At 41.8% G+C, this 27,034-nt stretch overlaps 1 protein-coding gene across 1 annotated transcript in view; it reads right to left on the reverse strand.

Moving 5' to 3' along the window:
• Nucleotides 1-546: 546 nt before the first annotated feature.
• The window catches only part of wdr55 (WD repeat domain 55), a 55,837-nt gene continuing 29,349 nt past the window's right edge, over nt 547-27,034 (reverse strand). The window contains exons 5-8 of the mRNA XM_072244099.1: nt 26,238-26,417; nt 22,242-22,341; nt 4,363-4,532; nt 547-1,853 (exon numbers count right to left, since the gene is read on the reverse strand). Of these exons, the coding sequence (XP_072100200.1) occupies nt 1,526-1,853; nt 4,363-4,532; nt 22,242-22,341; nt 26,238-26,417 (778 nt within the window). The 3' untranslated portion in view covers nt 547-1,525. The remainder of the gene's footprint in view (nt 1,854-4,362; nt 4,533-22,241; nt 22,342-26,237; nt 26,418-27,034) is intronic.

Below are 27,034 nucleotides of genomic sequence, written 5' to 3' on the forward strand. Positions count from 1 at the left end.
CTCTTGAGTGTTATGTAAGATGTTGGAGAGGGAAAATACAGGCAGAAGGAGTTCAGGATAGGGAGCAAGTGGAGATGAGGGCGAAGTGCAGGGTAGATTGAGTGCATTGAATGGATGGGGGGGCTGATATAGAAGTGGGCAGATGAGGGCTCACACTCTGTCATGGCAAGGTTACATCTGTTCCTTAACAATATGTGGGAACAGTTTTTGGGCCTATAGAAAATCTCCAATATTTCACACCCTTTGCTGTTCCTTAGCTCCGATTCCACTCCTGATTTTTTTGAAGCAAGACTCTTCCTTATCGTGCCTGTAGTAGCCTGGAATACTTAATTTCCTACCTGGGATCACTTGGCAACTAGATCTCTGTTCCATCCATTACTACCTGCCATTAATTCACTCACCGCACGTATGGATGCTGTGTATTTTGATAAAGAGACATTGCATAAGCATAGATAATCAGCCTTTGCTGTTTTCTGTCTGCAAATCTGCTGCCACATTTTTTCCACATTTACAAAATTTCATTTCCTCACACTTTTTACACAAATATTCACAGAATTTATAAAATCCTTTAATCAGACAGAAGTACATGATAAAAATCAGTGCAGACCAACAGAATGAAACTTTCTTCCTCTGGATACTATTGCTCATACAGATGTTTCAATCTATGGCGTCACTGGTAATGGCACTTCTGCATTTTGATTCCTAGATCCAAAATTCCAGGTTTTCCACTGTTTGTGGCATGCTGTGTTTCTCCATTTGCCCAGACATGTGCTCTGTATCCAAGTTTCCCTACATGGATACAGACCCAGTACTTACCAGCATGCAAGATTAAGCATTGCCCGTTTACTAACTAGACAATACGACAGCTCAGGCCTGACCCATCACTGGAAACCAGGTCTACAACCCATCGTTTAACCTTTTAGATATTAGTCTTGGAAAAACACTTGCAGCAGCATCACAGAGACGAAGCATCAGATCCACAACATTTCTGTTTTCCTTGAGAATGTTGCAAGTCTGACGCAGATGCATCGCAAGCACATAACAAATATTTCTTTCCAATGCACCTGTGCATACAAGTACTTGTGCATATGATAATAACTCAACTGACTTTTCAGTCTTATCTGATTATGAAATGTTGGATTAATAGTCCATTGAACTAATTTGATTGAGGTCTCAATATATAATTAGGTCCTTGTGGAGAAAAAATAAATCAAAGTTACCAGCTGCCTTACCTCTTTTGTCCATTTAAAAGGCAGTTTGAGCTGGGGGAAGTCAGGCACAGATTCTGGAGTCAGAATCATGCCCCAATTCCATTCTCAGTTCAACAACACAACCTTACAAATGAAAGTCTCTTCAGAGGCTGCTAAAAAAGGAAAGAAATAGACTCTACTTTTAAAGGATGAAACTCTGATCCTCTCAATTGAACAATATGCACAAGTTGACTGGAAGATGAGCCTTTTGCTGCACAAGCAGTAACATAATCCTCTCACGGCTTGAAGGAGATCATGGCATGGGAAAGCCATACCTACTGTTCTTCAAGAATTTCATCGCTCTTACTGCTGTTTTCTTCAACCTCTATATTTCCCTCTGCGAGATCAGCAAAGAAGTCACTTCCAGGCCCATAGCCAAACGCTTTTTTGCTTAATGATTTCAGCTTCCCATACTTCTTCCGTTTCCTGTAGTCATCAACAATGACTGAATGCAGATTAGAAACATCCCAAAATTTCACCTTCTGGTCATGGGCACAGCTGGCAAGAAAATGGCCCTCTCTGGACTTGGCAATCTGCTCGATAGACTCCCCAGGGTGCTGTCCCACACTCCCGATCACACGATTGGGAAGAATGTTTACGGCCCTGGGAGGAACAAAAACATGCATGTTACTCATGTCCCAGGCATGATTACAAGTATTATTCCATCCGAGATTCTTCCTAAAACCTGGACTGAATGAAGATGTTATAATGAAGATATCCCCTCTAATCCTCATTGTAATTTGGTGAGGATCAGCACAAGAGGAGAGGAAGAATGATCAAGGATTCAGTATTTAGGAGGAAAGACTGTAGTTTCTTTGACTATAGTCTTAACTCCAGACTGCTGTGTCACATCACTGGTGACAGGATCAAGGGCATAACAAAACAGCTGAGGAGTACCCGAAAAGGAATGTGAACAGCCAGAGTTTATGGAACATTGGTATCAATGCCATAGTTAGAAGGAATAAAGTGCTGCAATTAGATTTAAAAAAAACAGAATCTCAAAAGACAGTAATCTTTATTACTTTATTAGTCTTTAGATTACATGCTGACCTATACAGAAAAAGGACAGTATAGTAATCATAAACAACAGGAATTCTGCAGATGCTGGAAATTCAAGCAACACACATCAAAGTTGCTGGTGAACACAGCAGGCCAGGCAGCATCTCTAGGAAGAGGTACAGTCGACGTTTCAGGCCGGGACCCTTCATCAGGACTAACTCTAGTCATCATGTTTGGTTTAATCTACCTGACCAGGCAAATCAAACTAGTACTACACGACTGAGGACGAGTTTGTGGAATGCATACAAGAAGGATTTCTAGATCAGTTTGCTGAGGAAGCAACAGGCTAACCCAGATTCAGCACTGTGTAATAAGAAAGTTCTAATTAATAATCTAGCTGTAATGTGGCCCCTAAGAAAGAGTGACCATCCTACTTAACATTGAATTTTAAAGTAATATTGCTGAATATAAAACCATGGTTTCCAATCTGACTGAAAGAAACTGGAAGTATGCAGACTAGTTGGGGAAGACTAGAAAATTACATTAATGGCTGGTATTTAAATACATAATGCATGATTTGCAATACATATCCTTGAAGGCACAAGACACATCAGGAAAAGTGGTACAACCAAAGGTTATACAGAAACTAGATAATATTAAAGGAAAGGTTTATAATGTTCACAGAAAAAGCAAGTTTGAGAAATTAGAATATTTTAGATTCAACAAGGATGACAAAATAGAAAATGAGAGTAAACTACAAAGAAACAAAAAGATGGGCAGCAAGAGCTTAGGTACAAGAGCTTAGAAAGGGGAAATGTCGCCCAAAAAGAGCATGTACAGTGCAAAAAGTAAGTATGTTTCAATGTAAACACAAAATACTCTGCTTTCCTTCTGCCGTCATCAATGATGCCCTCACCCGCATCTCCTCCATTTCCCGCACTTCGGCCCTCACCCCATCCTCCCGCCACCACAACAGGGACAGAGTTCCCCTTGTCCTCACCTACCACTCCACCAGCCTCCGATCCAGCACATTGTCCTCTGCAACTTCCGCCACCTTCAACAGGACCCACCACTAAGCACGTCTTTCCCTCTCCACCCCTCTCCGCTTTCTGCAGGGATCGGTCCCTCCCCATGGATCTCCCACCCGGCACTTATCCCTGTAAGCGTAAGTGCTACACCTCCTCTCTTGCCACCATTCAGGGCCCCAAACAGTCCTTCCAGGTGAGGCAACACTTCACTTGTGAGTCTGTTGGGGTCATCTATTGCATCCGGTGCTCCCGGTGCGGCCTCCTCTACATCGGTGAAACCTGATGCAGACTGGGGGACTGCTTCATCGAGCACCTCCGCTCCGTCCGCCACAACAGACAGGATCTCCCAGTAGCCACCCACTTCAACTCTGCTTCCCATTCAGATATGTCCATACATGGCCTCCTCTACTGCCATGATGAGGCTAAACGCAGGTTGGAGGAGCAACACCTCATATATCGACTAGGTAGTCTCCAGTCCCTTGGTATGAACATAGAATTCTCCAGCTTCCGGTAATTCCCTCCCCCTCTCTTCCTCTATCCCTATTTCACTCTGCCCCCTTCCCCAGCTGCCTATCACCTCTCTCATGGTTCTGCCTCCTTCTACTATCCATTGTGTTCTCCCCTATTCCTTCTTCACCTTTCCTGCCTATCCCCTCCCTGCTTCCCCTCCCCCACCCCTTTATCTTTCACCTTACTGGTTTTTCACCTGGAACCTACCAGCCTTCTCCTTCCTACCCTCCCCCTGCCTTCTTTATAGGACATCTGCCCCTTCCCTCTACAGTCCTGACGAAGGGTTCCAGCCCGAAACGTCGACTGATTGTTTCCACGGATGCTGCCCGACCTGCTGAGTTCCTCCAGCGTGTTGTGAGTATGTTTCAATATATATGTGACAAATAAAGTTAATTTTTCTTTAATAAATAGTAGAATTTACTCCTGCTCCTAGTCCATATACTCCTATGCCTTTAACTTTCTGGTGGGCGTAACACTGCTCAGTATGTGGCAGGAAGGATGCAATGGCCCAGGTGCAGAGTTGATGGGAGTGGGTAGGATGGAAAATATAAACAGTAACCAACATGCTTTCTCACCTGATGACTCCATCCATGGAAGCTGTACAAAGAATGTTATCTGTGATAGGCACGACACAGTCAATGGATTCTCTCTGCACTGAGAATCGATCACTGGTTGCCCCAAATCCATCCCAGTTGAAGAGGTAGACCATTCCTTCAGATGAACTGCACGTCACCTTGCTGCCTCGCTATTCACAAATGGAGGAAAGTTAGTTAGCAACACACAGCACACTGCCATGGCTCCAATTCCATTAAACTTCTGCCTCACCAAGAGGAGAAGTATAACACTCTTCGCCCACCCTGTTTAATTCCAACCCTAATCAGGCAATCCAACCCTTTAAGAATAAAGGCAACAAAGAATAAAGATAACTACCACAGCAATTCTCTCCTGTCAGTAGCTGGAAAGATCCTGGCTCGTGTAATCTTCAATTGCCCAATTACCAACATGCAGAAAAGAATATTCCAGAGACATAGCATGGTTTTCATCTGGGTCACAGCACCATCAACATGATCTTCATAGTTCACCATGTTCAAGAAAAAAAGCATTAAGCAGAACCTAGACCTGTGCATCGTCTTTATAGATCGAACTGAAATGTTTGATACAGCAAAAGCAGAGGTGCTCTGAGCAATCCTGTCAAAACTGGACGCAAATTCGTCAACCTCATTTGCCTTTTCGTGACAATATGACTGGCCAAGTCCTCTCAAACGGTGACATCTCAGAGCCATTCAATATTTCAAACAGACAAAGGGTGTCTGTTGGCCCTGTGTTGTTCAACCTGGTCTTCACATATGCTGAACCAGGCAATCAAAGACCTCAAATGTGGTGTACCTCAAACGTGAAGTACAGACTGGAGGGACTTTTTGACCTGCGTCATCTGAGTACCAGAACAAAGATGGTCAAGAAACTAATCCTTGAAGCCCTCTATGCCGACGCTACAGAGATTCTGGGGCCTGTTGACTTGTGGCCATTAGGTGTTTTGAGCAGTGGCCAATTGGAGATCTAAAGTGTGAGAAGACATAGCTCACTCAGCAAATTGAGTAGAAAAGGCAGCAACACGCAGCAGTTCGATGTTTTGAGCAGCATCCAATCAGTATTCAGGATTTACTGGTTAAAATAAGGCAGGGGCAAATGCAGCAGCCATTGTTGGAGTGGACAGAGAAATAGTGGGATTTTTGAACCTTCAGCTCTTAGAGGCTTCAGCAAGGAAGAGGCTTGAGTGACAGAAAGTGAAAAGCTGTAAGTAGATTCCTTTTCTCACAAACACGAATTCTGCAGATGCTGGAATTTGAAGCAACACAAATCAAAGTTGCTGGTGAACGTTCACCAGCAACTTTGATGTGTGTTGCTTCCTTTTCTCACAGTTCATTTATTGTTTTTTCTTCTCTATATTTGCTCAGTTAGAACAGTAGGGTAGTTGAATGCTCCTCTTGTGGGATGTGGGAAGGCAGGGAGATAGCCAGTGGCCCTGATGACTACAGCTCCGAGAAGTGCACCCAACTACAGCTTCTAACGCTCTGTGTTAAGGAGCTGGAGCTGTAGTTGTAGCTGGATGAACTCCGGATCATTCTGGAGGCTGATGGGATGATAGATGGGACATATAGAGAGGTGGTTACACCCAAGGTGCAGGACACAGAACTCAGTCATGAAGGGGAAAGGAGTTAAACAGCCAGTGCAGAGTACCACTGTGGTTATCCCCTTCATCGACAAATAGATCACTTTGGATACTGTCAGGGAGGATGACCTAGCAGAGGAAAGTCACAGCGGTCAGGTCTCTGGCACTGAGTCTGACTAAGAAGGGAAGTGGGGAGAAGAGGTGAGCTGTGGTGATAGGGAATTCGTTAGTTAGGGGAACAGAAAAGAGGTTCTATGGACAAGGACGACATTCCCAGATGATATGTTGCCTCCCAGGTGCCAAGGTTCAGGACATCTCAGATCAAGTCCTCAGCATTCTTAAGTAGGAGGGTGAGCAGCCAGAGGTTGTGATCCATGGAGGTCCAAATGACAGAGTGACCAGATTCTGCAAAGTGAGTTCAGGAGTTTGGTGCTAAGTTAAAGGACAGGACCACTAAGAGTTATGATTTCAGAATTGCTACCCATGTCACGTGCTGCTGAGCCCAAAAATAGGAAGATTATACAGTTTACCACTTGGCTAAGGCGTTCGTGTAGGAGGGAAGGAGTCAGATTTTTGGATCATTATGCTCTCTTCCAGGGAAGGTGGGACCTGTACAGAAGGGGTGGTTTGCACCTGAATTGGAATGAGCCTAATATCCTAGCAGGAAGGTTTGCTAGTGCTGCACGGGGTGTGGGGAAGGGGGGTTAACCACAGTTTCAGGGCGAAGGGAAACAGAGGTCTTGGCCTCCACTGTGTCTGTGGCAGAGCATTCCAGATTCCTGACTCTTTGGCTAAAAAAAAAAATTCTCCTTACCTCTGTTCTAAAAGGTCACCCCTGAATTCTGAGGTTGTGCCCTCCAGCTCTGGATACATCCTCTCCACATCCACCATATCTAGTCCTTTCAACATTCCGTATGTTTCAGTAAGATCCCATGCATTCTTCTAAATTCCAAAGAGTACAGGCCAAAAAATCCCAAATGATATTCATACATTAACCCCTTCATTCCTGGAATTATCCTAGTCAACCTCTTCTAGACTCTATCCAATGACAACACATCCTTTCTGAGATACGGGGCCCAAAACTGTTGACAATACTCCAAGTGCGGCCTGACTAGTGTCTTATAAAGCTTCAGCATTATCTCATCGCTTTTATATTCTATTCCCCTTGAAATAAATGCCAACATTGCACTTGCCTTTTTTACCACAGACTCAACCAGTAAATTAACCTTCTGGGAGTCTTGGACGAGGACTCAAGTCCCCCTGCACCTCTGATGTTTGAACATTCTCCCCGTTTAGATAATTGTCCACACTGTTGTTCCTTTCACCAAAATGCATTATCGTACATTTCTCAACACTGTTCCATCTGCACTTTTTTGTCCATTCTTCCTATTTGTCTAAGTCCTGCTGCAATCACATTGCTTCCTCACACTACCTACCCCTCCACCTATCTTCATATCGTTGCAACTTTTGCAACAAAGCCATCAATTCCATTAACAAACAATGTGAAAAGTAGCGGTCCCAATACTGACCCCTGAGGAACACCACTAATCACTGGCAGCCAACCAGAAAAGGCCCCCTTTATTCCCATTCACTTCCTCCTGCCTGTCAGCTATTCCTCTATCCATGCCAGTATCTTTCCTGTAACACCAAGGGATTTTATCTTGTTAAGCAGCCTCCTGTGTGGCACCCGATCAAGTGCCTTCTAAAAATCTAAGTAAATGACATCCATTGCCTCTCTCTTGTCCACCCTGCTTGTTACTTCCTCAAAGAACTCTATCAGATTTGTCAGGCAAAATTTCCCTTCACAGAAATCATGTGGACTTTGACTTATTTTATCAATATTCTCCAAGTACACTAAAATCTCATCCTTCATAGTTGACTCCCAACACTTTACCAACCACTGAGGTTAAGCTAACTGACCTTTCTTTTGCCTTCCTCCCTTCTTAAAGAGGCCAAAGGAACAGAACATGATTTAGGCTGGAGGGTCATGAGTCCGATCAAACATTCTCGTCTTCTACAGACAAGCCAATTCTGAATCCAAATGACGAATGGATTCCAGGCATCTTAATTTTCTGGATGAGCCTCCCTTAAGAGACCTTGTCAAATGCCTTACTAAAATCCTTTTGGACAAAGTGCACAGCTCTGCTTCATCAATTACCTTTGTTGCTTTCTCAAAAATCTCAATCAAATTAGTAAAGATGACACTTGCCGACTGTTGTTAATTAGGCCATAGCTTTCTAAATGCTCATAAATCCTATCCCTAAGAATCCTCTCCAGTACATTCCACACCACTGATATGAGACTGACCAGTACATAGTTTCCAGGATTATCCCCGTTTCCCTTCTTGAGTAACAGAACACCATTAGCTACTCTCCAGTCCTCTGGGACTTCACATATGGTTAGAGAGGGCACAGATTCTGGTCAAAGCCCCAACAATTTCATCTCTTGTCTCTCTCAAACCTGGGGTGTATTCCATTAAGCCCTAGGGACTTATCAACCTTAATGTTCTTCAGTGACCTTACACCATCTCCTTCTTTATCTCAAAATGGTCCGGGAAGCTCTTATTGTTTAGACCCAATGGCTAGTTGAAGGATCACATCCTTTTCTTCAAGTTGTCATTAGACTGTTGCTGCAGTTCCAAAGATCAAAGACAAATAGAAAGGAAGAGGAGTGGAATGAAGAATTGAGTAACAGACAACTGCAAGTTTAAGGCCATCCTTCGAAACTGAATGAGGATGTTCTGCAGAGCTCTCTCACAGTCTATGTTGGTTTCCTCAGTGAGGCTCAAACCATACTGTGAGCACCAAACACAGTGCACTACATCGTGAATACCAGTGAATTGCTTAAGATAGTGAAGAGGACTGGGTTTCAGCTGAGTGAAGCTCAGCCATCAAGGGTGCAATTCCTTGGGAATACTGTGGTGGAAGCTGACAATGGGGGATGATTAAACATGATGGCTAGTGAACCACAGTGCTGTGCCCTCTGTTATTAAAACTGTCAACCACTACTCTTTACTTTCAACCACTACCCTTTACTTTCTCCCAGTGAACTACGGTTTCGGACAAAAGTTTTAATCCGTTATTTTTGATCTTCCCTATTTGGCTATTTCAGCATTTCAAATGGCTTCAGTTTCTTTTCAGCATTTCGTGGTTAGAAAGTTTTACTTAACGCACATATGCTTTAAAGAATTTGCCCTTGATTTTGCAGTATTTAATTGAACTACATTTCAATTCTGCTGAAGAATTTACCCTTGAGCTGTTGAGCCATGAGCAAGTAGCTCCGGCAGATTTGATATTAAAACTTCATTTACACAAAGTCAATTTGAGGTTTAGTGTGGGAAACGAAGGGAAAGTGCTCTTCAATGCATACCAGAAGGAGAAAGAGTGAAGGACTGCACTACAAAATGCCAAGAAGAGGAACAACTAAGGCAGAGACGAACAAAGAAACAGGCCAAATTGACTCCTCAGAGCTCACGAGTGAGGGCCACATGGAGCCACGTCACAGGGTACGGACAACAATGCGGTATTGGTGGTCATAGAGTCAATACATGCAGAGCTAACTACGATGAAGTCAGACATCTGTAAGAAAATTGAAGAAAAAGTTGCAGAGGTAGCAGTCTCTTTGAGAAGGGAAATTGCTTCGTTGAAAGCAGAAAATGATGCTGCGATTATCGCATTGAAAGCCCAGTTGAATACACAAGATCAAAGAGATAGCAGAGTCGGCTAATGGAGCTTCAGACATAGTTGTGGAGCTGGAAAGCAAGGTGAAGCGACTTTGTGGGCAAGTTGAACAACCTTCTGAAAAATGCCTGGATTTAGAGGGACGTTCGAAACGACAAAATCTGAGAATTGCGGGCCTACAGGAAGGGAAGGAAAATGGGCAGAAGACAAGAGATTTCGTGGCACAGATGCTAAAATAAGCTCTAAACCTGGAAGAAGCTCCAGTGATAGACCGAGCACATAGAGCACTTCAGAAGCTCCCAGGGGACGACGAGGCGCTGCGACACCTGATCGTGAGGATCCATTATTGCCATGTATTTGAAGATATAATGCAGAAGGCGATAGGTACCAAGAATATACAATATCACGGACAAAGGCTTCAGATCTTCAGAGACCTTCCATCCACGGTGGCTAAACAACGTGCGGCTTTCACACCGGTCAGGAGGTTGCTGCAGGATAGACCTGGAGTCAAGTTTGGCCTCCTCTATCCCGCAAAGCTACAAGTGACAATTAATGGAACCAAGGTGGTGGTTACAGATCCAGAAGAAGCTCGCCAGTATGCGGAATGTCATTTGGGAAATGTTGAGAAGTGACTGTGCACAGTGAGAAGAAACCCCTTACAGAATGAAGATGCCCCAAGTAAAACTCCACAGTAGGAAATTGTGAACGTTTCAAACATTAATGAGGCGCTGCCTCTAATCCCTGTAGAAAACAGGATTCTTTGAGTTATATTTGGATTGTCCTATGTCGGATGAAGGCCCTATGAGTGCACAGATAGAAATAGGAGTTGGTCTAAACTGGTGTTGTATGAGGAGTATGGTGTTAATGGTGCTAGAGTAAGTTATAGCTTTGAGAATCACACTTACTTTAACATCTCGATAATCTCTGTTTGCTAGTTTTTCTCGGTTTTTTCCATTCTGATGCCAGATTTGGCTTTGTGATCATCTATATAATTGGGGAGCTACTAAATTGGTTCAGACAAGTGTTAAAGATCAAGAAGTTATTCCTAGAGTTTTGACTAGGTGTATTTGTGTATGGAGATATGGTTTTTTTGTTGGTTATTTCAAGCTTTCAAGGGTGATGGGGGTTTGTGGGGGGAGGGAGGGACAGGGGTAAGGGAGTGCTGTTTAGGATCCATTCATTTCTAATGACTAATAGATTTACAAGATCCAGAACAGATCAAAAACATTATCATACAGATGTTAAATACTGAGATGGTAGGAGGTCAGGGGACAAGAAATCGCATTACTTTTTGTTCCTAGAATGTAAATGGGATTAATGAGCCGGTGAAAAGGGGTAAAGCGCTGTCTCACCTAAAGTTGCTACAGGCCGATGTGATCTTCTTGCAGGAAACACATTTGAAGAATGAAGCTCACTGTAAAGTTAGGGGCAAGTGGATAGGCCAAATATATTCCTCTAAGTTTCCAATGAAATCTAGGGGTGTGGCAATAATAATTTGCAGAAACGTTCCATTTCATCACCTAACAACAATAGCGGACGAGGATGGGAGATATGTTATAGTTACTGGGGAAATACAATCTACACCAGTTACCTTACTGAATATCTACGGACCAAACTGGGATGACCCGGAATTTTTTAGACAAGTTCTAGGATTGATACCAGAGGTCTCCAGCACTAACCTGATTATTGGAGGGGATTTTAATTTTGTTCTGGATACATATTTAGACAGATCTTCCAATCAGAGGGCACTTACCATCAAAGACAAGTAACCTGCTGAAAACAAATATAGACAATATGAATCTGTGTGAGATATGGAGACTATTCAACCCTACAGGGAGAGAGTATTCATTCCACTCTAGAGTTCATAATGTATATACTAGGATTGACTATTTCCTCCTTGTTGGCAAAATACTGCCACAAGTCGATAACGTAAAATATCATAATATTGTCATCTCAGACCACAGCCCTGTTACTTTTTCACTGGAGCTGGGTGAATCGACGCAAATACATAGAAATTGGAGGTTTAATGCTCAAACCCAAAATTTTGTGAGTATTTAGAATCACAAATTTTATTGTTTTTGAGTCAAATGATAATAGTGAAGCACCCCCAGGACTACTATGGGAAACATTTAAAGCTTATGTTAGAGGATGTATAATTTCTTTTCAGTCTTCCCTAAAGAAACATAGTAGAGCAGAACAAATAGGTAAACTAGACACGGAGAATGAGCGACAACCATCCGCTGAAAAATACAACAGAGTTTCAGCATTAAAACACAAACTGAACCAAATGCTCTCAGAAAGGGTGTGCAGAGCCTTCATGTTTACAAAACAGAATTTCTTTCAATTTGGTGATAGACCGCACAAGTTGCTGGCAAGACAGCTACGCAAATTGGAAAGTGATCAGGCCATTCATAAAATTAAATCAGACTCGGGTTGATGTCACACAAAAGTTCCATCAGTATTATGAAAAATTATATACATCTCAATCTGATGTATTGATGGGGAGCGTGCACACATTTCTGGACACTTGTAGGCTACCTTCACTCAATCTGACAAAGTGTCAGGCTTTGGAAGCAGAGATTACAAATGGCAAAATAGTAAGAACGATAAGATCCCTGAAAAATGGCAAGAGTCCAGGTTCGGATGGAATAGGTAATGAGTTTTATAAGAAGTTTAGTGACTTATTACACCTTATATGGTAAGGATGTATAGAAAGTCGTTTGATACTGGCAGGTTACCCCAAACCCTGAACATTATCACGCTTATTCTGAAGAAGGACAAAGACCCAGAGGAGGTAGGATCTTATAGACCGATTTCACTGCTAAATTCGGATCAGAAAATTTTGGCTAAAAAGCTGGCAAGGAGACTCAGTCAGCAGATAAATAAGTTGGTATACTCAGATCAAACAGGGTTATTCCCTAAAAGGAATTCTTTCCATAACATCAGGCGCCTTCTTAATATAATGCATTCCCCAAGACATCCAAAGGAAGACCTTATAATATTAAGTTTAGATGCTGAGAAAGCATTCGACCAAGTGGAATAGCAATACCTCTATGAGGTTTTGAAAACATTTGGAATGGCAGACAAATTTATAACTTGGATTAAGCTACTGTACAGTAACCCTAGTGCTAAAATACTAACTAATCAGACCCTCTCGGAACCATTCAGTTTGTACAGGGGCACAAGACAGGGCTGTGCATTAAGTCCCTTATTGTTTGTGTTAGCCCTGGAACCACTGGTGGAGACTGTATGTTCTCACCCCAAAATTTATGGGTACAATACAGAATATACTATCAACAAAATTTCCCTTTATGCAGACGATGTTTTGTTGTTTGTAATGAAACCATATAGTACTATTCCAGTTTTGCTGGAAATAGTCAATTTATTTGGCACTTTCTCAGGGTATAAGATTAATTGGGGGGAAAAGTGAATTATTCCTGGTCCGAGTAGAAGGAGGGGCTTAAACAATTTCCATTCAAAATAACCCTTGAGAAGTTTACTTACCTTGGAATTGTAATAACCAAAAAGTATAGTTCTGTGTTGAAGCAAATTTTATTCCTTAATTGAAAAGGTTAAAAAGACAATAGAATTTTGGAAGACACTCCCAATTTCTTTAGTGGGTAGAGTAAATGCAGTCAAGATGATCTCTCTTGCCCAACTGCTCTATCTATTTCAGATCCTGCCCCTTTATCTTACGAAAACCTTTTTTAAAGGATTAGATTCGATAATTCTACCTTTTATATGGAATTATAAAGCCCATCGAATTAGGAAAGAACATCTCTGCAAGAATAAGACTAGTGGGGGGCTGGCAGTACCCAACTTTATTTTTTATTACTGGGTTACTAACGTTAGCCATATAGCATACTGGATAGATGATATGGTTGTACTTCCCGGATGGTTGGAGATGGAGCGTGAGGACTGCCTACCATATTCCGTAGGGGCAATCATTATGTCCCCTATTCGGTTAGATAAAGCCTGTTATGGAGGCAATCCCATTATCCATAGCACCATACAGATGTGGAGACAAACCGGGAAGCATTTGAAACTCAGAACATTATCTTTTCTTGTACCTATATCAGCGAACCCCTCTTTTATCCCCTCATGTACAGATGGGGCCTTTGATGCATGGCGAGAATTAGGGATACGCAGCGTTGGAGACTTATACATATAAGGGATTTTTCTGTCATTTCGCCAGCTCCAGGACAAATTCGGATTGCAAAAGAGTCATTTTTTCAGGTATCTCCAGCTAAGACACTATATAAGATCACATCTTTCTGGTTTTGAGAAGGCAGAACCTGATAAATTAGATAATCATTTGTCATCAAGGGAATGGCGGCATAAGGAAAAGGTCTCTCGACAAAAAAGAAGGTAAACTGCCCCAAAATCGAATTTAGACAAATACTTAATATTGCATAACTATATTAATAAAAGGGGCAAGGATGATGTCTAAGAACAAGATTAAAAAGTCCGCTCCGAAGGCTGATAAGCATAAAGAGACGCAGAAAGGCGACGGGTCTAGCTCCCCCACGGCAAGCCAGGACAGAGATAATGAGGGGGAATCGGTGACTCTGTCTTTGATTCTCGGAGAGATTCGCGAGTTCCGACAAGATAACAGCAAACAGCTGGAAGATATTAAAGGAGAAATAGTAAAAACTAACTCGCGGATAGATGAAGCCGAAGCGAGGATTGTTGGAATTGAAGAGAAGCTACAAAACACAGAGGAGGTGATAGCAGAAATGCTGAAGCTACAAGACCAGCTCCAGTGGAAACTAATAGATCAAGAAGGCCGCTCGAGAAGGGAAAATGTGAGGATCTACGGAGTTCCCGAAGGAACCGAAGGTAAACCCGGATTGATGATTCCCTTCGTGGAGAAGCTGCTTAGAGAGAACCTTGATATACCGGCCGCAAAAGACCTACAGATAGAAAGGGCTCACCGCGCGTTGGCACCACAGCCCCCAGCAGGCGCCCAGCCCAGATCGATTCTGGTCAGATTTCTCAGCTACAGAACGAAGGAAGAGGTGCTTAAAAGGGCATGGCAAAATAAAGGTTTCATGTGGAACAACTGTAAAATCAGTTTAGACCACGACTACGCACCGGGGATTCTTGCCAGACGGAAGGAATATACGGAAACACGGAGAGTCCTGAAGGAAAACAACATCAGATTCCAGGCCCTGTATCCAGCTCGGCTGAGAGTCTTTTATGACGAAGGGACAAAAACTTACGCTACGGTGGAGGAGGCAACGCTGGACCTGGCGGACCGGGGACTACCTATTAAAGTTATCACCCAACCGGAGTCGCTACTGGAGAGGATTTGGCAGAAGTCGTGGCAGTCAGTGGGGCGAGGACGCTCCACTCGAACCAGAGTGTCAAACTACAAGGAAAAGCCGCAAATATTCAGACACGAATGTACAGAGAATACAGATTAATTAAGAGAAACGACTGAAAAGAGCAAATCGGACTTAAAAGTAAAATGAAAACTGGTAACTGAAAATAAACTAGGTGGAATAACTTGAATGATAGCAATTTGGTCGAGACATAAATAGGAGAAAATTCTCTATGATTATTCAAACTGCTGAGGGCCCTCTAACACAGGGTGAAGATAGAGGTTATCCCTCTGAACTGAGGCAGGTCGGTGCTCAGGCCTCACTGTGGGAAGTCGGGAAAAATTTTCAAATGTTACACGTTCAAAAATGTCTGGGGTGTGGTTATATGTCTTGGTTTACTGTTGAGAAGGGATTGCTTACTGTTTGGTTAGAAAGGGAGAGTGTTTTTTTTCTACTAGAGAAAAATGCAAACTGAATTGGTAAAAATAACTTCCTATAATGTTAATGGGGTTTTGAATCCAATTAAAAGAAATAAGATTATGTCTAAATTGAAAAAAGAGAGGGCACAAATAGCTTTCCTCCAGGAAACACATATGAGCCAATCTGAACATGGAAAATTAAAAAGAATGGGCTTTAAGCATGTATTTTATTCATCATATAAATTGAGTCACAAAAGAGGGGTAGCTACTTTAATATCAAGTACTCTTAATTATGAACATATTTCAGAGACCAGAGACAAAGAAGGAAGTTTTGTAAAAATCACAGGAAGAATAGAAGGTACAGAAATAACATTGCTGAATGTTTATGCTCCTCCAGGTTGTGAATGGTCATTTTATAGACACATTTTTGACCTAATGGTCAGTTCTCAAGGGGTAGTAATTTGTGGAGGGGATTTTAATATTAGATTAAATCCTATATTAGATTCTTCAAGAATAGTTACTCAGAATAAACCTCTGACTCGGAAGGTGAATTCATTGATGGAGGAGTTGGGAATTATAGATGTCTGGAGGGAGTAAAGATTATACATATTACTCTTTCCCTCATTCAGCCTATTCAAGGATAGACTATTTCTTTATCTTTAATACAGATAGACTCAGGATAAAAAACTGTAATATTGCAACAATTGATCTGTCGGATCATAGCCCAGTCTCTGTGTCTCTAATCCTGGAAAGGAAAATGAGGAAAACACTATGGAGGCTAAACTCACATATACTCAATAACCCGAAAGTAATGGAGAGATTAAGGGGAGAAATCAAAGAATATCTAGACCTTAATGACACGGGAGAAACATCACCAGTGATTTTACGGGATACATTGAAAGCTGTACTGAGAGGGAAAATTATTTCCATTACTACTCACATGAAAAAAATCAATGCACAAAAATTAGCAGACCTTCAAGGAAAATTAAAACAACTTCAAGTTGTAGATAGCAACAAAAGTAATTCAAATCGAAAACAGGAAATTAGGAAATTGCAAAGTGAAATTGACGATATTTATACGTTGGAAACTCAAAGAAATTTTCTTTACCTGAGACAAAGGAATTGTAAAGTAGGAGGTAAATCAGCTAGATTATTAGCATATAAATTACAAAAACAACAAGCAGACAATACAATTCATAAAATAAAGAATCCAAAGACAAAGCTTGTGGAGAGTACAATAGGGAAAATTCAAGAGAGTTTTGAAACATATTATCGAGAGCTGTACTCCCAACCCCGGGCCCCCAATGAGCCCTATATAGACAGTGTATTGAATTTTTTAGATCTACCTAAACTTACAGATTTAGAAAATGGAAGTTTATTAGAACCAGTAACTGTCAAAGAACTGAACGTGGCCATCTCTAGGTTAAAGGCTGGAAAGTCCCCGGGTTCTGATGGGTTTACCTCAGAGTGGTACAAGTCCCTGAAGACACAGTTAGCCCCATTACTACTTAACACCTTTAATTGGATCTTGCAGAGAGGAGAAACTCCACCTTCCTGGAGAGAAGCGATTATTTCAGTTATTCCTAAAGAGGGTAAAGATAAACTAGAATGTGGCAATTATCGGCCAATTAGTGTTCTTAATTTAGATTACAAACTATTTACATCTATATTAGCGCGCAGATTGGAAAAGCCTAATCCACTTAGACCAGACTGGATTTATTCAACAAAGACAAACACAGGACAATATAAGGAGAACTCTGCACATATTAGAACAGGTTAATAAGAACGAGACAGAGACAATGGTAGTAGGATTGGACGCTGAGAAAGCTTTTGATTCGGTTAGTTGGGCATTCCTATACAGAGTGTTAGGAAAATTCGGCTTTCAAGAAAGGTATATTAAAGTAATTCAGACTCTATATGACAGCCCTACAGCCCGAATTAAGTTAAATGGGGACCTCTCTGACTCCTTCATCTTAGAGAGAGGCACTAGACAGGGATGCCCAATTTCTCCTCTCCTTTTTGCGCTATATATTGAACCACTTGCCCAACTAATAAGACAGAGCGAAATCGTAAAAGGTATCAAGGTGGCAGGGATTGAACAGAAAGTGGCGTTATTTGCAGATGATGTTTTGGTCTATCTGAGTGAACCAGAAAAATCATTTATAGGATTGTTTACACCGTTGGATGACTTTGGGAAAATATCAGGTTATAAAATAAATGTAAAGAAAACGCAGGTTATGTCCCTAAATTATACACCATCCAAAAAATTGCAGGATACATACGATCTTAAGTGGGAAGCTAAATCATTAAAATATTTAGGAATAACCCTGCCGAAGGATCTTTCAACACTGTCACAGGTAAATTATGGGCCATTAATCTCAGAGATAAAAGCAGATATGCATAGATGGAATCTTATCCCCTTTTTAAGTTTAAATTCAAGGATAAATACTATAAAAATGAATATTCTTCCTCGGTTATTGTATCTTTTCCGTACTTTACCGGTGGAGGTGGATGATAATCAATTCAGGGAATGGGACAAATGGATTTCCCGCTTCATTTGGCAAGGAAGGAAACCTAGAATTCGACATAACACCTTACAGTTAGGGAAGGAAGGAGGAGGTATGGTTCTTCCTTGCCTGAGAAATTATTTTTATGCCTCACAGATAACCCCTCTGTTATATTGGTGTAATAGGGAATATAAGGCTAGATGGAAGGAAATAGAATTTGGATTAGTTGACAGTATTCCTCTTCAGGCCTCAATAGCTGACAAAGGATTGATGGCCCAGTTGGAAAAATTTAATAACGCTTGGATAAATCTTACATTAAAAGTATGGCAGAAGGTGGTTAATTCATGTGGAATTAACAACATGTTAAAACTCTTTAGATGGTGTGCATATGATACCGAATTCCTTCCCAACAGAGGAGATAAAAGATTTGAGCTATGGATAAAGAAAGGTCTTACAACCTACCTCTCATTTATAGATAAAAGAGTATTACAAAGTTTCCAAATCCTGCAGAACAAACATGGCCTAGAACATAATGACTTTTTTAGGTACCTTCAAATACGAAACTATGTTAACCAGAGTTTTAGATATACAGACCTATCAACAGTAGAATTAGAATTTTTCAAGATTCTGAATTTGGCTTGCAGTTCAATACCTAGTAAATCAGTTTCTCGCCTATATAATGCACTCTCCCATGCTAAAAATGTAAATACACTGTATATTAAAGAGAAGTGGGAGAAAGAAGCGGGGTTGGTACTTTCAGAGGAGGCTTGGGGGAAAATCTGCAGCTTTCAATGGTCCTCGACTAATTCTTTGACTTGGAGAGAACATTGTTGGAAGAACATTATAAGATACTTCAAGACCCCATATCAGGAATAAAGATACAAATGTGATTTGTTGGAGAAGGTGCGGCTCCAAGGAGGCAAATCATTTTCATATTTTCTGGGATTGCCCTAAATTAAGTCTATTTTGGGAAGGTATTCATAGAACATTAGTTAAAGTACTTAGGTCCCAGATACCTCTGAACTTTGAGACGCTCTATTTGGGGCATGTATTGTTTCTTGAACAGAAGGAGCATATAAGTTGCTGCAGGCCCTCTTAGCGGCAAGTAAGAAATCAATCACTAGAAAATGGCTAAATCCAATACCACCTACATTAGAAGATTGGTACGAAATTATCTTGGAAATATTTAAAATGGAAAAGTTGACTTACTCCCTGAGAACTCAAAAAGAAAAATTTTATCAAATCTGGAATAAGTGGATTGAATATATAACCCCAATGCGAGCAGACTTTAGATGACTCTCCTAATGATTTATATTGCTCTTCTCATCAACACAGTAATATTGCTAACGTAAGCACCCCTAGTATAAATGTTTGTTTTTTTTTGGTTTTTTTTGGAAAATAGAGAATTAACACAAGTAAAGGGAAAGATTTGGGAAAGGGATAAAAAAATTACATAAATAAGTACATAGGGATTGGATAATTATGTCTGCAGGCAGGAGCAAGCATGAACAAATTAGGATATAAACACCTACAATGGTTGGTATATAGGCTTGTATACAACATTTTGGACCAGTGGAAATGGTCCAGAAGGGTTGTGTGGAAACTATTACTACCATTTTTCTTAACAACTAATTTCATTACTTAGCCTAATAGGTTAGATTTACCACAGTACATAATTATCTATTTAAATGTTTATTTTCCTTTTATATCATCTCAATGTGTACTTAAGAATGTATAAATAATTGTAGTTTTATACATATAAAAAGATGGAAAAGGTTATATGTGTGAAAAAAGTACATGATATTTGTGAATTCCTTATCCAAATAAAAATAAAATTAAAAAAAAGATAATCATTTAAGATCATGTTTAGGGACAGAACACATCATCACCTATCTGTACGATGCCATACAAAACAAGTGTCATACAACAATGGATAATATTAGAAAAGAGTGGGAAAAGGAGTTGGGTACAGAGATAGAGGAGGTTATATGGAATGAGGCTTTGGAGTATGTTAACTCCTTTTCCATCAATGCCAGGCATTGTTTAATACAATTTTAAATCCTACATAGACTACATTACTCAAAAGTAAGGATTCATAAAATATTCCCAGAGGTGTCCCTAATGTGTGAGAAATGCAAGTCCTTGGAGGCAAAGTTGTTACATACATTTGTCCCAGGATACAAGAGTATTGGAAGCAAATATTTGAGGTCTTATCGAAGGTACTAAAGGTTCAGATACTACCAGGCCCCATTTTAATAATTTTTGGAACTTCTGCAAGGGCAAATATAAACGTTTGTAAATTCCAGGCTACCCAGCAACAACTCCTGACCTATGGCGTACTTAATGGAAAGAAACTCATACTGATGTTCTGGAAAAAGGAGGAAACTCCATCACTCAGACAATGGCTGGCTGCATTAATGGATACTCTGCATCTAGAGAGGATAAGATACGTTATCAAGGACAGACTCAAGGAATTTGAAAAAATCTGGCAACCATTACTGTTGTATTTAGAAGAGACCGACAGCTGAACTAAGTGTGGGGGGGGGGGGCGGTAGGACCTAAACAGCACATACGGGAGGGGTGAGGGGAGGGGAGGGCTGGGAAGGGGAAAGGAGACTGGGTGGTTGGGTTTCCTTTGCTTTTTGCTTGTTTACTATACATATATTCATTTGACTTTCATTATGTTGTTATAAGAAAGTAAAGAAAAAAGAAGCATTGTACCGGTGTCCCCTGCTTTTCGAACGTTCACTTTACGAAACCTCACTGTTACGAAACACCTACATTAATACCCTGTTTTCACTAACAGAAGGTGTTCTCACTGTTACAAAAAAAAGCAGCGCCCGGGGAAAATCAGCGCGCTCCCCAAGCAGCCACTTTCCCCGGGATTCGGAACTGCATTCTAGCCAGCATTGTTTAAACACATGCCTGTGAGCAGCCGCTTGCAGGATGAGTTCTATGATATCCGAAAAGCCTGAAAGAGCTCGTAAGGGTGTTACACTTAGCGTAAAATTAGACGTAATTAAGCGTTTTGATCATGGTGAACGAAGCAAGGACAAAGTGAGTTTGGCGAACATGAAGTTGAAGAGCTTTTGGCATCCCATGACCAAGAACTGATAGATGAAGAGCTGATGCAATTGGAAGAAAGGATAACAATCGAAACTGGATGCAGTAGCGAACTGAACGTGAAGCAACTGCGTGAGATTTTCGCCGCAATGATAAAGTACAACTTTAATTTTGAAAGGGTACGTAGGTTTAGGGGATATTTGCAGGATGGTTTGAGTGCTTACAAAGAACTGAATGATAGTAAAATGCACGAGGCTCAGCAGTCAAGCAAGCCTTCCACATCAGCCACAGCAGACAACAAACCTCGACCTTCGACATTGAGGCGGGCAGTCATAGAAGATGGGCTGCCTGCTCTAATGGAATCAGGCGACGAGATGATACCCCAGTGTCCCACCACCCCGCAATTCGCGGAGAATGCAGCGGTAGCCAGGAGGCAGATAGCACATCTTTAAGAAAAAAGCCAAAATAAACATGCTAATTAATTAGGTGCCGCCTGACACGTAACTGTGCAATTGGAAATCGGCACTGATCTGGCCGACAATTACATGCCGGGCGGCACCTAATTAATTAGCATGTTTATTTCGGCTTTTTTCTTAAAGATGTGCTGTGTGCCTCCCGGCTACCGCTGCACCCCTGCATGCTTCGCGGATCGGTATCAGTCGGCGGCATGGAGGGTGGGGGCCAATGCACCACCCAACCTGCAACGACTCAGTCTAACACACTGAGTTATCAGTATGCTTGGCGCTGAACCAATTCTGGTACATGATACTACGCTGTATATACATTATTTCTACTTTATATAGGCGGTGTATTTTTACGTGTTATTTGGTACGATTTGACAGCTTCATAGCTTAAAGGTTACTGGAGAGCGCTTGTGCCGTGTTTTTGCCAACAGCGCTTGCGTGAGATTTTCTGCCAATGGCACTTGCGTGAGATTTTCGCTACAGAGAACAGTGCAGTAATGATTGTAGAAAAGTATTTCTACTTCATATAGGCTGTGTATTTATCATATCGTTCCTGCTTTTACTATATGTTACCGTTATTTTAGGTTTTATGTGTTATTTGGCATGATTTGGTACGTTATTTTTGGGTCTGCAAACACTCACAAATTTTTCCCATATAATTGCTTCTTCGCTTTACGACATTTCGGCTTACGAACTGTTTCAGAGGAATGCTCTACCTTCGGATGGTGGGGGAAACCTGTACTTTAGGATATTGTCGGTTGTGGTTAAGCTGATGTTCCTTCACAATAAAAACATTAGAAAGCAAATTTTAAAAAAGAAGAATGTACCTTCATAATAGCCAGTGATGTAAGGTCACCATCCTGAAATTCTGATTGCAGCTCAAAGCGGCGCCTCTTGATGTTGAAAACACACATTGTACCATCACCACTGGAGAGATACACAAGGCAATGTGGAGAGTCAAGATGTAGAGCCAGGAAGAGACATAGAATTACTGCATATAGAACAGTACAGAAGAGATCAGTTGGACCAAGATAGTAAAATTCACTCTCCACCCACCTCTTCCCGTTCTTTATCCAACATCAGCAGAATTACCCTCCAATTCCTTTTATCCCTTTATACTTTATCCAGCTTCTCTCAAATATTCATCCCCACCATCAGTCAGCAGAATCTTCCACATATTCACTGTTCTCTGAGTAAAGTTTCTTTTACTCTCTCACTACTTTGCATTAATACCCTTAAATATGCTTTTCCCAAGGTGAAACATTCTTTCTCCCTGCTTTAATGAAGTGTTAGATAATTTTGAACACAGCAGGAGAAATGGCCTGTTCAGCCTTTCCAATGAAATAAACCTCACAGTTGCACTCTCAGAAAATAATGTTTTTAGATTTATGCAGAATTCCGTTCACAGTTCTTTAGCAAATGCCCCATGCAGCAGACAACATTCAGACTTACAAGTGACGATGGTAGTCTCCAACAGGCAAGAGTTGATCACCCACCCATGATTCTCAATAGCATTCCATTGCAGAACCCATCACAACAAATGCTCCATGGTCACCATTGACACAAAATTCAACAGCGGGAGGAGGAGATAGCAGCGCGCTGCGCGCACACAGACCGCCAGTGAAAATGATATCGTATCCGTTAAATAGGGGCCATGGACAATTCTGATTTGATGGAGACCGATGTGAAAGCACAGAGGAACATCTGGAGAAATTTCTGAAACGCCCAAGTTGTTACTGCGCGATCGAAAAATCTTCTGGAGGGAAGGCCCCAAAACCCCCAGCTTTCCCTGCTGCTGGCGACCGAGATTGAGGTCGAATCGTTCGGATAGAGATGGTGCTCAGTCCTCGGTGTCGGAGGGCTGATCGAGGCTCTAAGTTTTCGGATGACTCAGAGTCGGACTGTGGTCGGGCATGGCAGGGAGAGTTTTCTTCCTTCTCCCGTCTGCGTGAGATATGGGACATTTGAGAGACTTTGAACTTTTTACTGTGCCATGGACTGTTCTTCATCAAGTTATGGTATTGTTGCACTGTTGTAACTAGATGTTATAATTATGTGGTTTTGTTAGTTTTTTCAGTCTTGGTTTATCCTGTGTTTTGTGATATCACACTGGAGGGAATATTGTATCATTTCTTAATGCATACATTACTAAATGACAATAAAAGAGGACTGCGTGTCTTCGTAATCTAACTGTCCCGTACCGTGTTTCTACGAGCTGAGTGTTCTCTTGTGAGTGACTCATCTTTTGACATCCCAAGCCCTTCCACCAACTGCAAGGCATAAGTGAGGAGTGTAATGAAATACTCTGCACCTGCCTCAATAAATGCAGCTTCAATTACTCAGTAGCATGCAGACCTGCCGACAGCTGTCCATGTCTAGCATAAGTTGTATCCATCTACACCACAACTTTGGACTTAATGGACCGAATGACTTGGTCCTGTGCTTCTATAAACTCTACTTTTCAATTCCATTCCACAATGTCCACATCTTCACAACTGCACTGCCTGGACTGTTCCCAAAACCCCTCTCCCTTCTGGATTTCTCTGCCTCCATCTCAAGAGACAAACTATCAATCCTATCTGTTAATAACAGACATCCCAACTCTCCCGGAAGTTCTGGGAGCCTCCCGCATATGAATAGTGGCTCCCTGATGCCCACAAATTATATACAATATTACGGAAATCAATTTTTTTGAGAGCGAGCAAGCGAGAGAAAGCAAGCGAGAGAGAGTGCGAGAGCAAGCAAGCGAGAGCGCGAGAAAGCAAGCGAGAGAGCGCGAGAGCAAGCGAGAGAGAGCGAGAGAGAGCGCGAGAGCAAGCGAGAGAGCACGAGAGCAAGTGAGAGAGAGCGCGAGAGCAAGCGAGAAAGCAAGTGAGACTGCGAGAGAGCAAGCAAGCGAGAGAGAGAGAAAGCAAGCGAGAGCGCGAGAGACCACGAGAGAGAGACAACGCGAGCATGCCATGGCAGAGTGTTCCAAAAAAAAGAAAATATAAAATGTACGTCACCCCAAACTACACTAAAGTGTACCCCTGCCTAACAGGGGTCAAAAATAATGACAGTGTTGCTCGCTGCACTGTTTGCAACAGTGAGTTTTCTATTGCCCATGGTGGGTTAAGACTGTAAAACACATGTTGAGGTGAGTTTAACAGGTGTCATTCGTTCATTAGCAGAGCTAACGTTATTTAAACTAGCTGGCTAGCTGCTAAAGAGCTACTCTATTGCAGACATCCCACCTCTCCTGGAAGTCTCCCGCAAATTGATGGTGCTACCTCCCTGAAATCAGTTTTTGCAGGGTGGGATGTCTGTAATAACCCACAGACTGCAACGACACGTCTTCCCACCCTGTTCCCAAATCCATCTTTCAGTTTTTCCTTCTCTGCCACATCTGTTTTCTTGATGTTTTCTACTTTAGGCTCTCTGAAATGCTGTCCTCTTCAAGAGGCATGATTACCTCATCGCTATCACTGATGGAACCCTTACATGCATTTCTTCCATCCAACACACATCTGTTCTCACCACACCCACATGTCCCCCACAACCCAACCAGCCCATGCCCACTCCCACCACCCCTCCCCAGAGCTAAGGAATCCAGGACCCAGGGCACACTCCCTAAAGAAAAAGGCAGGTTGAAAGTTGAATTAAAAGGCATCCGTTAGTCTTGCAAGACCATGGATCTGCGCCTGGAAAGTCTTCATTCTCCAGGGCGCAGGCCTGGGCAAGGTTGTATGGAAGACCAGCAGTTGCCCATGCTGCAAGTCTCCCCTCTCCACAACACCAATGTTGTCCAAGGGAAGGGCATTAGGACCCATACAGCTTGGCACCAGTGTCGTTGCAGAGCAATGTGTGATTAAGTGCCTTGCTCAAGGACACAACACGTTCCCTCGGCTGGGGCTCAAACTCACGACCTTCAGGTCGCTAGTCCAATGCCTTAACCACTTGGCCACATGCCCACAAAAGTTGAACTACCCTTCCATTTATTGTGTATTCCTTGCCTCATCACACTTTCCCAATTCACACTTTGCTGCCCAACTGACCAGATCTCAGTCAGAAGCTTTCCTCCTCACTGTCAACCAGGTGGCTTATGTTTACCATAAGCTGAAAACCTCCTTGTCAAGTCTCCAATATTTAGATCAAGTCACTAATTTATGCTACTGAAGACACAGAACTGAGTACTAAGCCCTGTGAAATGTACTGGTACCAGCCTTCCAGTAACAAAATCACCTGTTAATCTGTTCCTACCACTGAGAAATTTTGGTTCCTATTTGTCTCAGTTTATTGGATCCCAGAGACTTTCACTTTTTTTTGGATTGGCCTTTCATCTGGGACTTTGTCAAAAGTCTTGTTACATCAAACATACTCCCTTATCAACTCTGCTTGTTACTTCTTAAAAGAATTCAGAATAGTCAGTCAGCTATTCGTCTTCCCAAATTCATACTGACTGCCCCCAACAAATCCAAGTCTTTCTAAATTAAACTGTGTATTGTCCTTAGGCTTATAAAGTAATACATCAAAACTGGCTATATTATTTGCTATAAAATAAATATAGGCATTGAATAACCTTCTGCTCTTCTTTGAAACAGTGCAACAGGAACTTTATAAAGTCATACACAGTTGGATTAGGGTCTAATTGTCATTTTTCTTGTTGTTTAAATTGCTTACATGTTTGGATAATCATCTTTGTCTGTAATTTGTAGTATAGCTTTTACTGCCTCAAAATCTCGCAAATTTGAACATCTCATTTGCACCCCTGGAGTGTGTCCAACCCATGAGCTCTTCAGCTATGAGGCAGAAGTACTAAACACAGAGCCAAATTGTCCCCATACCTGGTTGTAAGCAAGATCTTCTTATTCTGGTCAATGGTGATGTCACTGATGTAATCATCATGGTTTTTCATCTCCATGAAGGAGGTTTTTTTCCGCAAGTCCCAAACTTTCAATAAACCATCATCATCTCCCGTGGCAAAAAGATTTTCGTCAATCAGCTTCAGGCTATTAATAGCAACACTATTGGAAAAAAAGGCAAAGGAGCAGCGTTAATGAACCCCGAGGACAGATAATGGAGGGAGATTAGCCAAGGGAAGAGAGGAGCTAGGAATCTGTTGTGGTCCGCAGTTGATTACATACAATTCCTGAACTGAGGCAGGGGGAGGAACAAGGGGTACCTATCCGAGTACATTTTAAATACCTGCCTCAACCATCTCCTCTGGCAGCTCATTCCATATACTAGCCACCCTCTGGTCTCTCTCCCCACTCACTTTAAACTGATATCCTCTAGTTCTTGATTCTTCAGCCCCAGGCAAACAACTGTGTGCATTCACTCTCATGAATTTATACACCCTTCATTCTCCTACGCTTTCCAATGGAAAGAGTCCAAACCCGCTCAATCTCTGTCTCCATAACTATTGAATGCCAGCAACATCTCGTAAATTTCCTCTGCATTCTTTCTGGCTTAGTGACATCCTTCCTTCAGTAGGTTGACCAAAACTGAACACAACATTCTAAATGCAGGTTCACCAATATTTTGTACAATTGCATCACAACATTCTAACTTCTATACTCAGTGCCTTGATTTAATGAAGGCTAGCATGTCAAAAGCTTATCTACCCAGCAAGCAGATTGAC

This window comes from Mobula birostris, chromosome 26 (assembly GCF_030028105.1).
Source record: "Mobula birostris isolate sMobBir1 chromosome 26, sMobBir1.hap1, whole genome shotgun sequence".
In the NCBI taxonomy this organism is placed as follows: Eukaryota; Metazoa; Chordata; class Chondrichthyes; order Myliobatiformes; family Myliobatidae; genus Mobula; species Mobula birostris.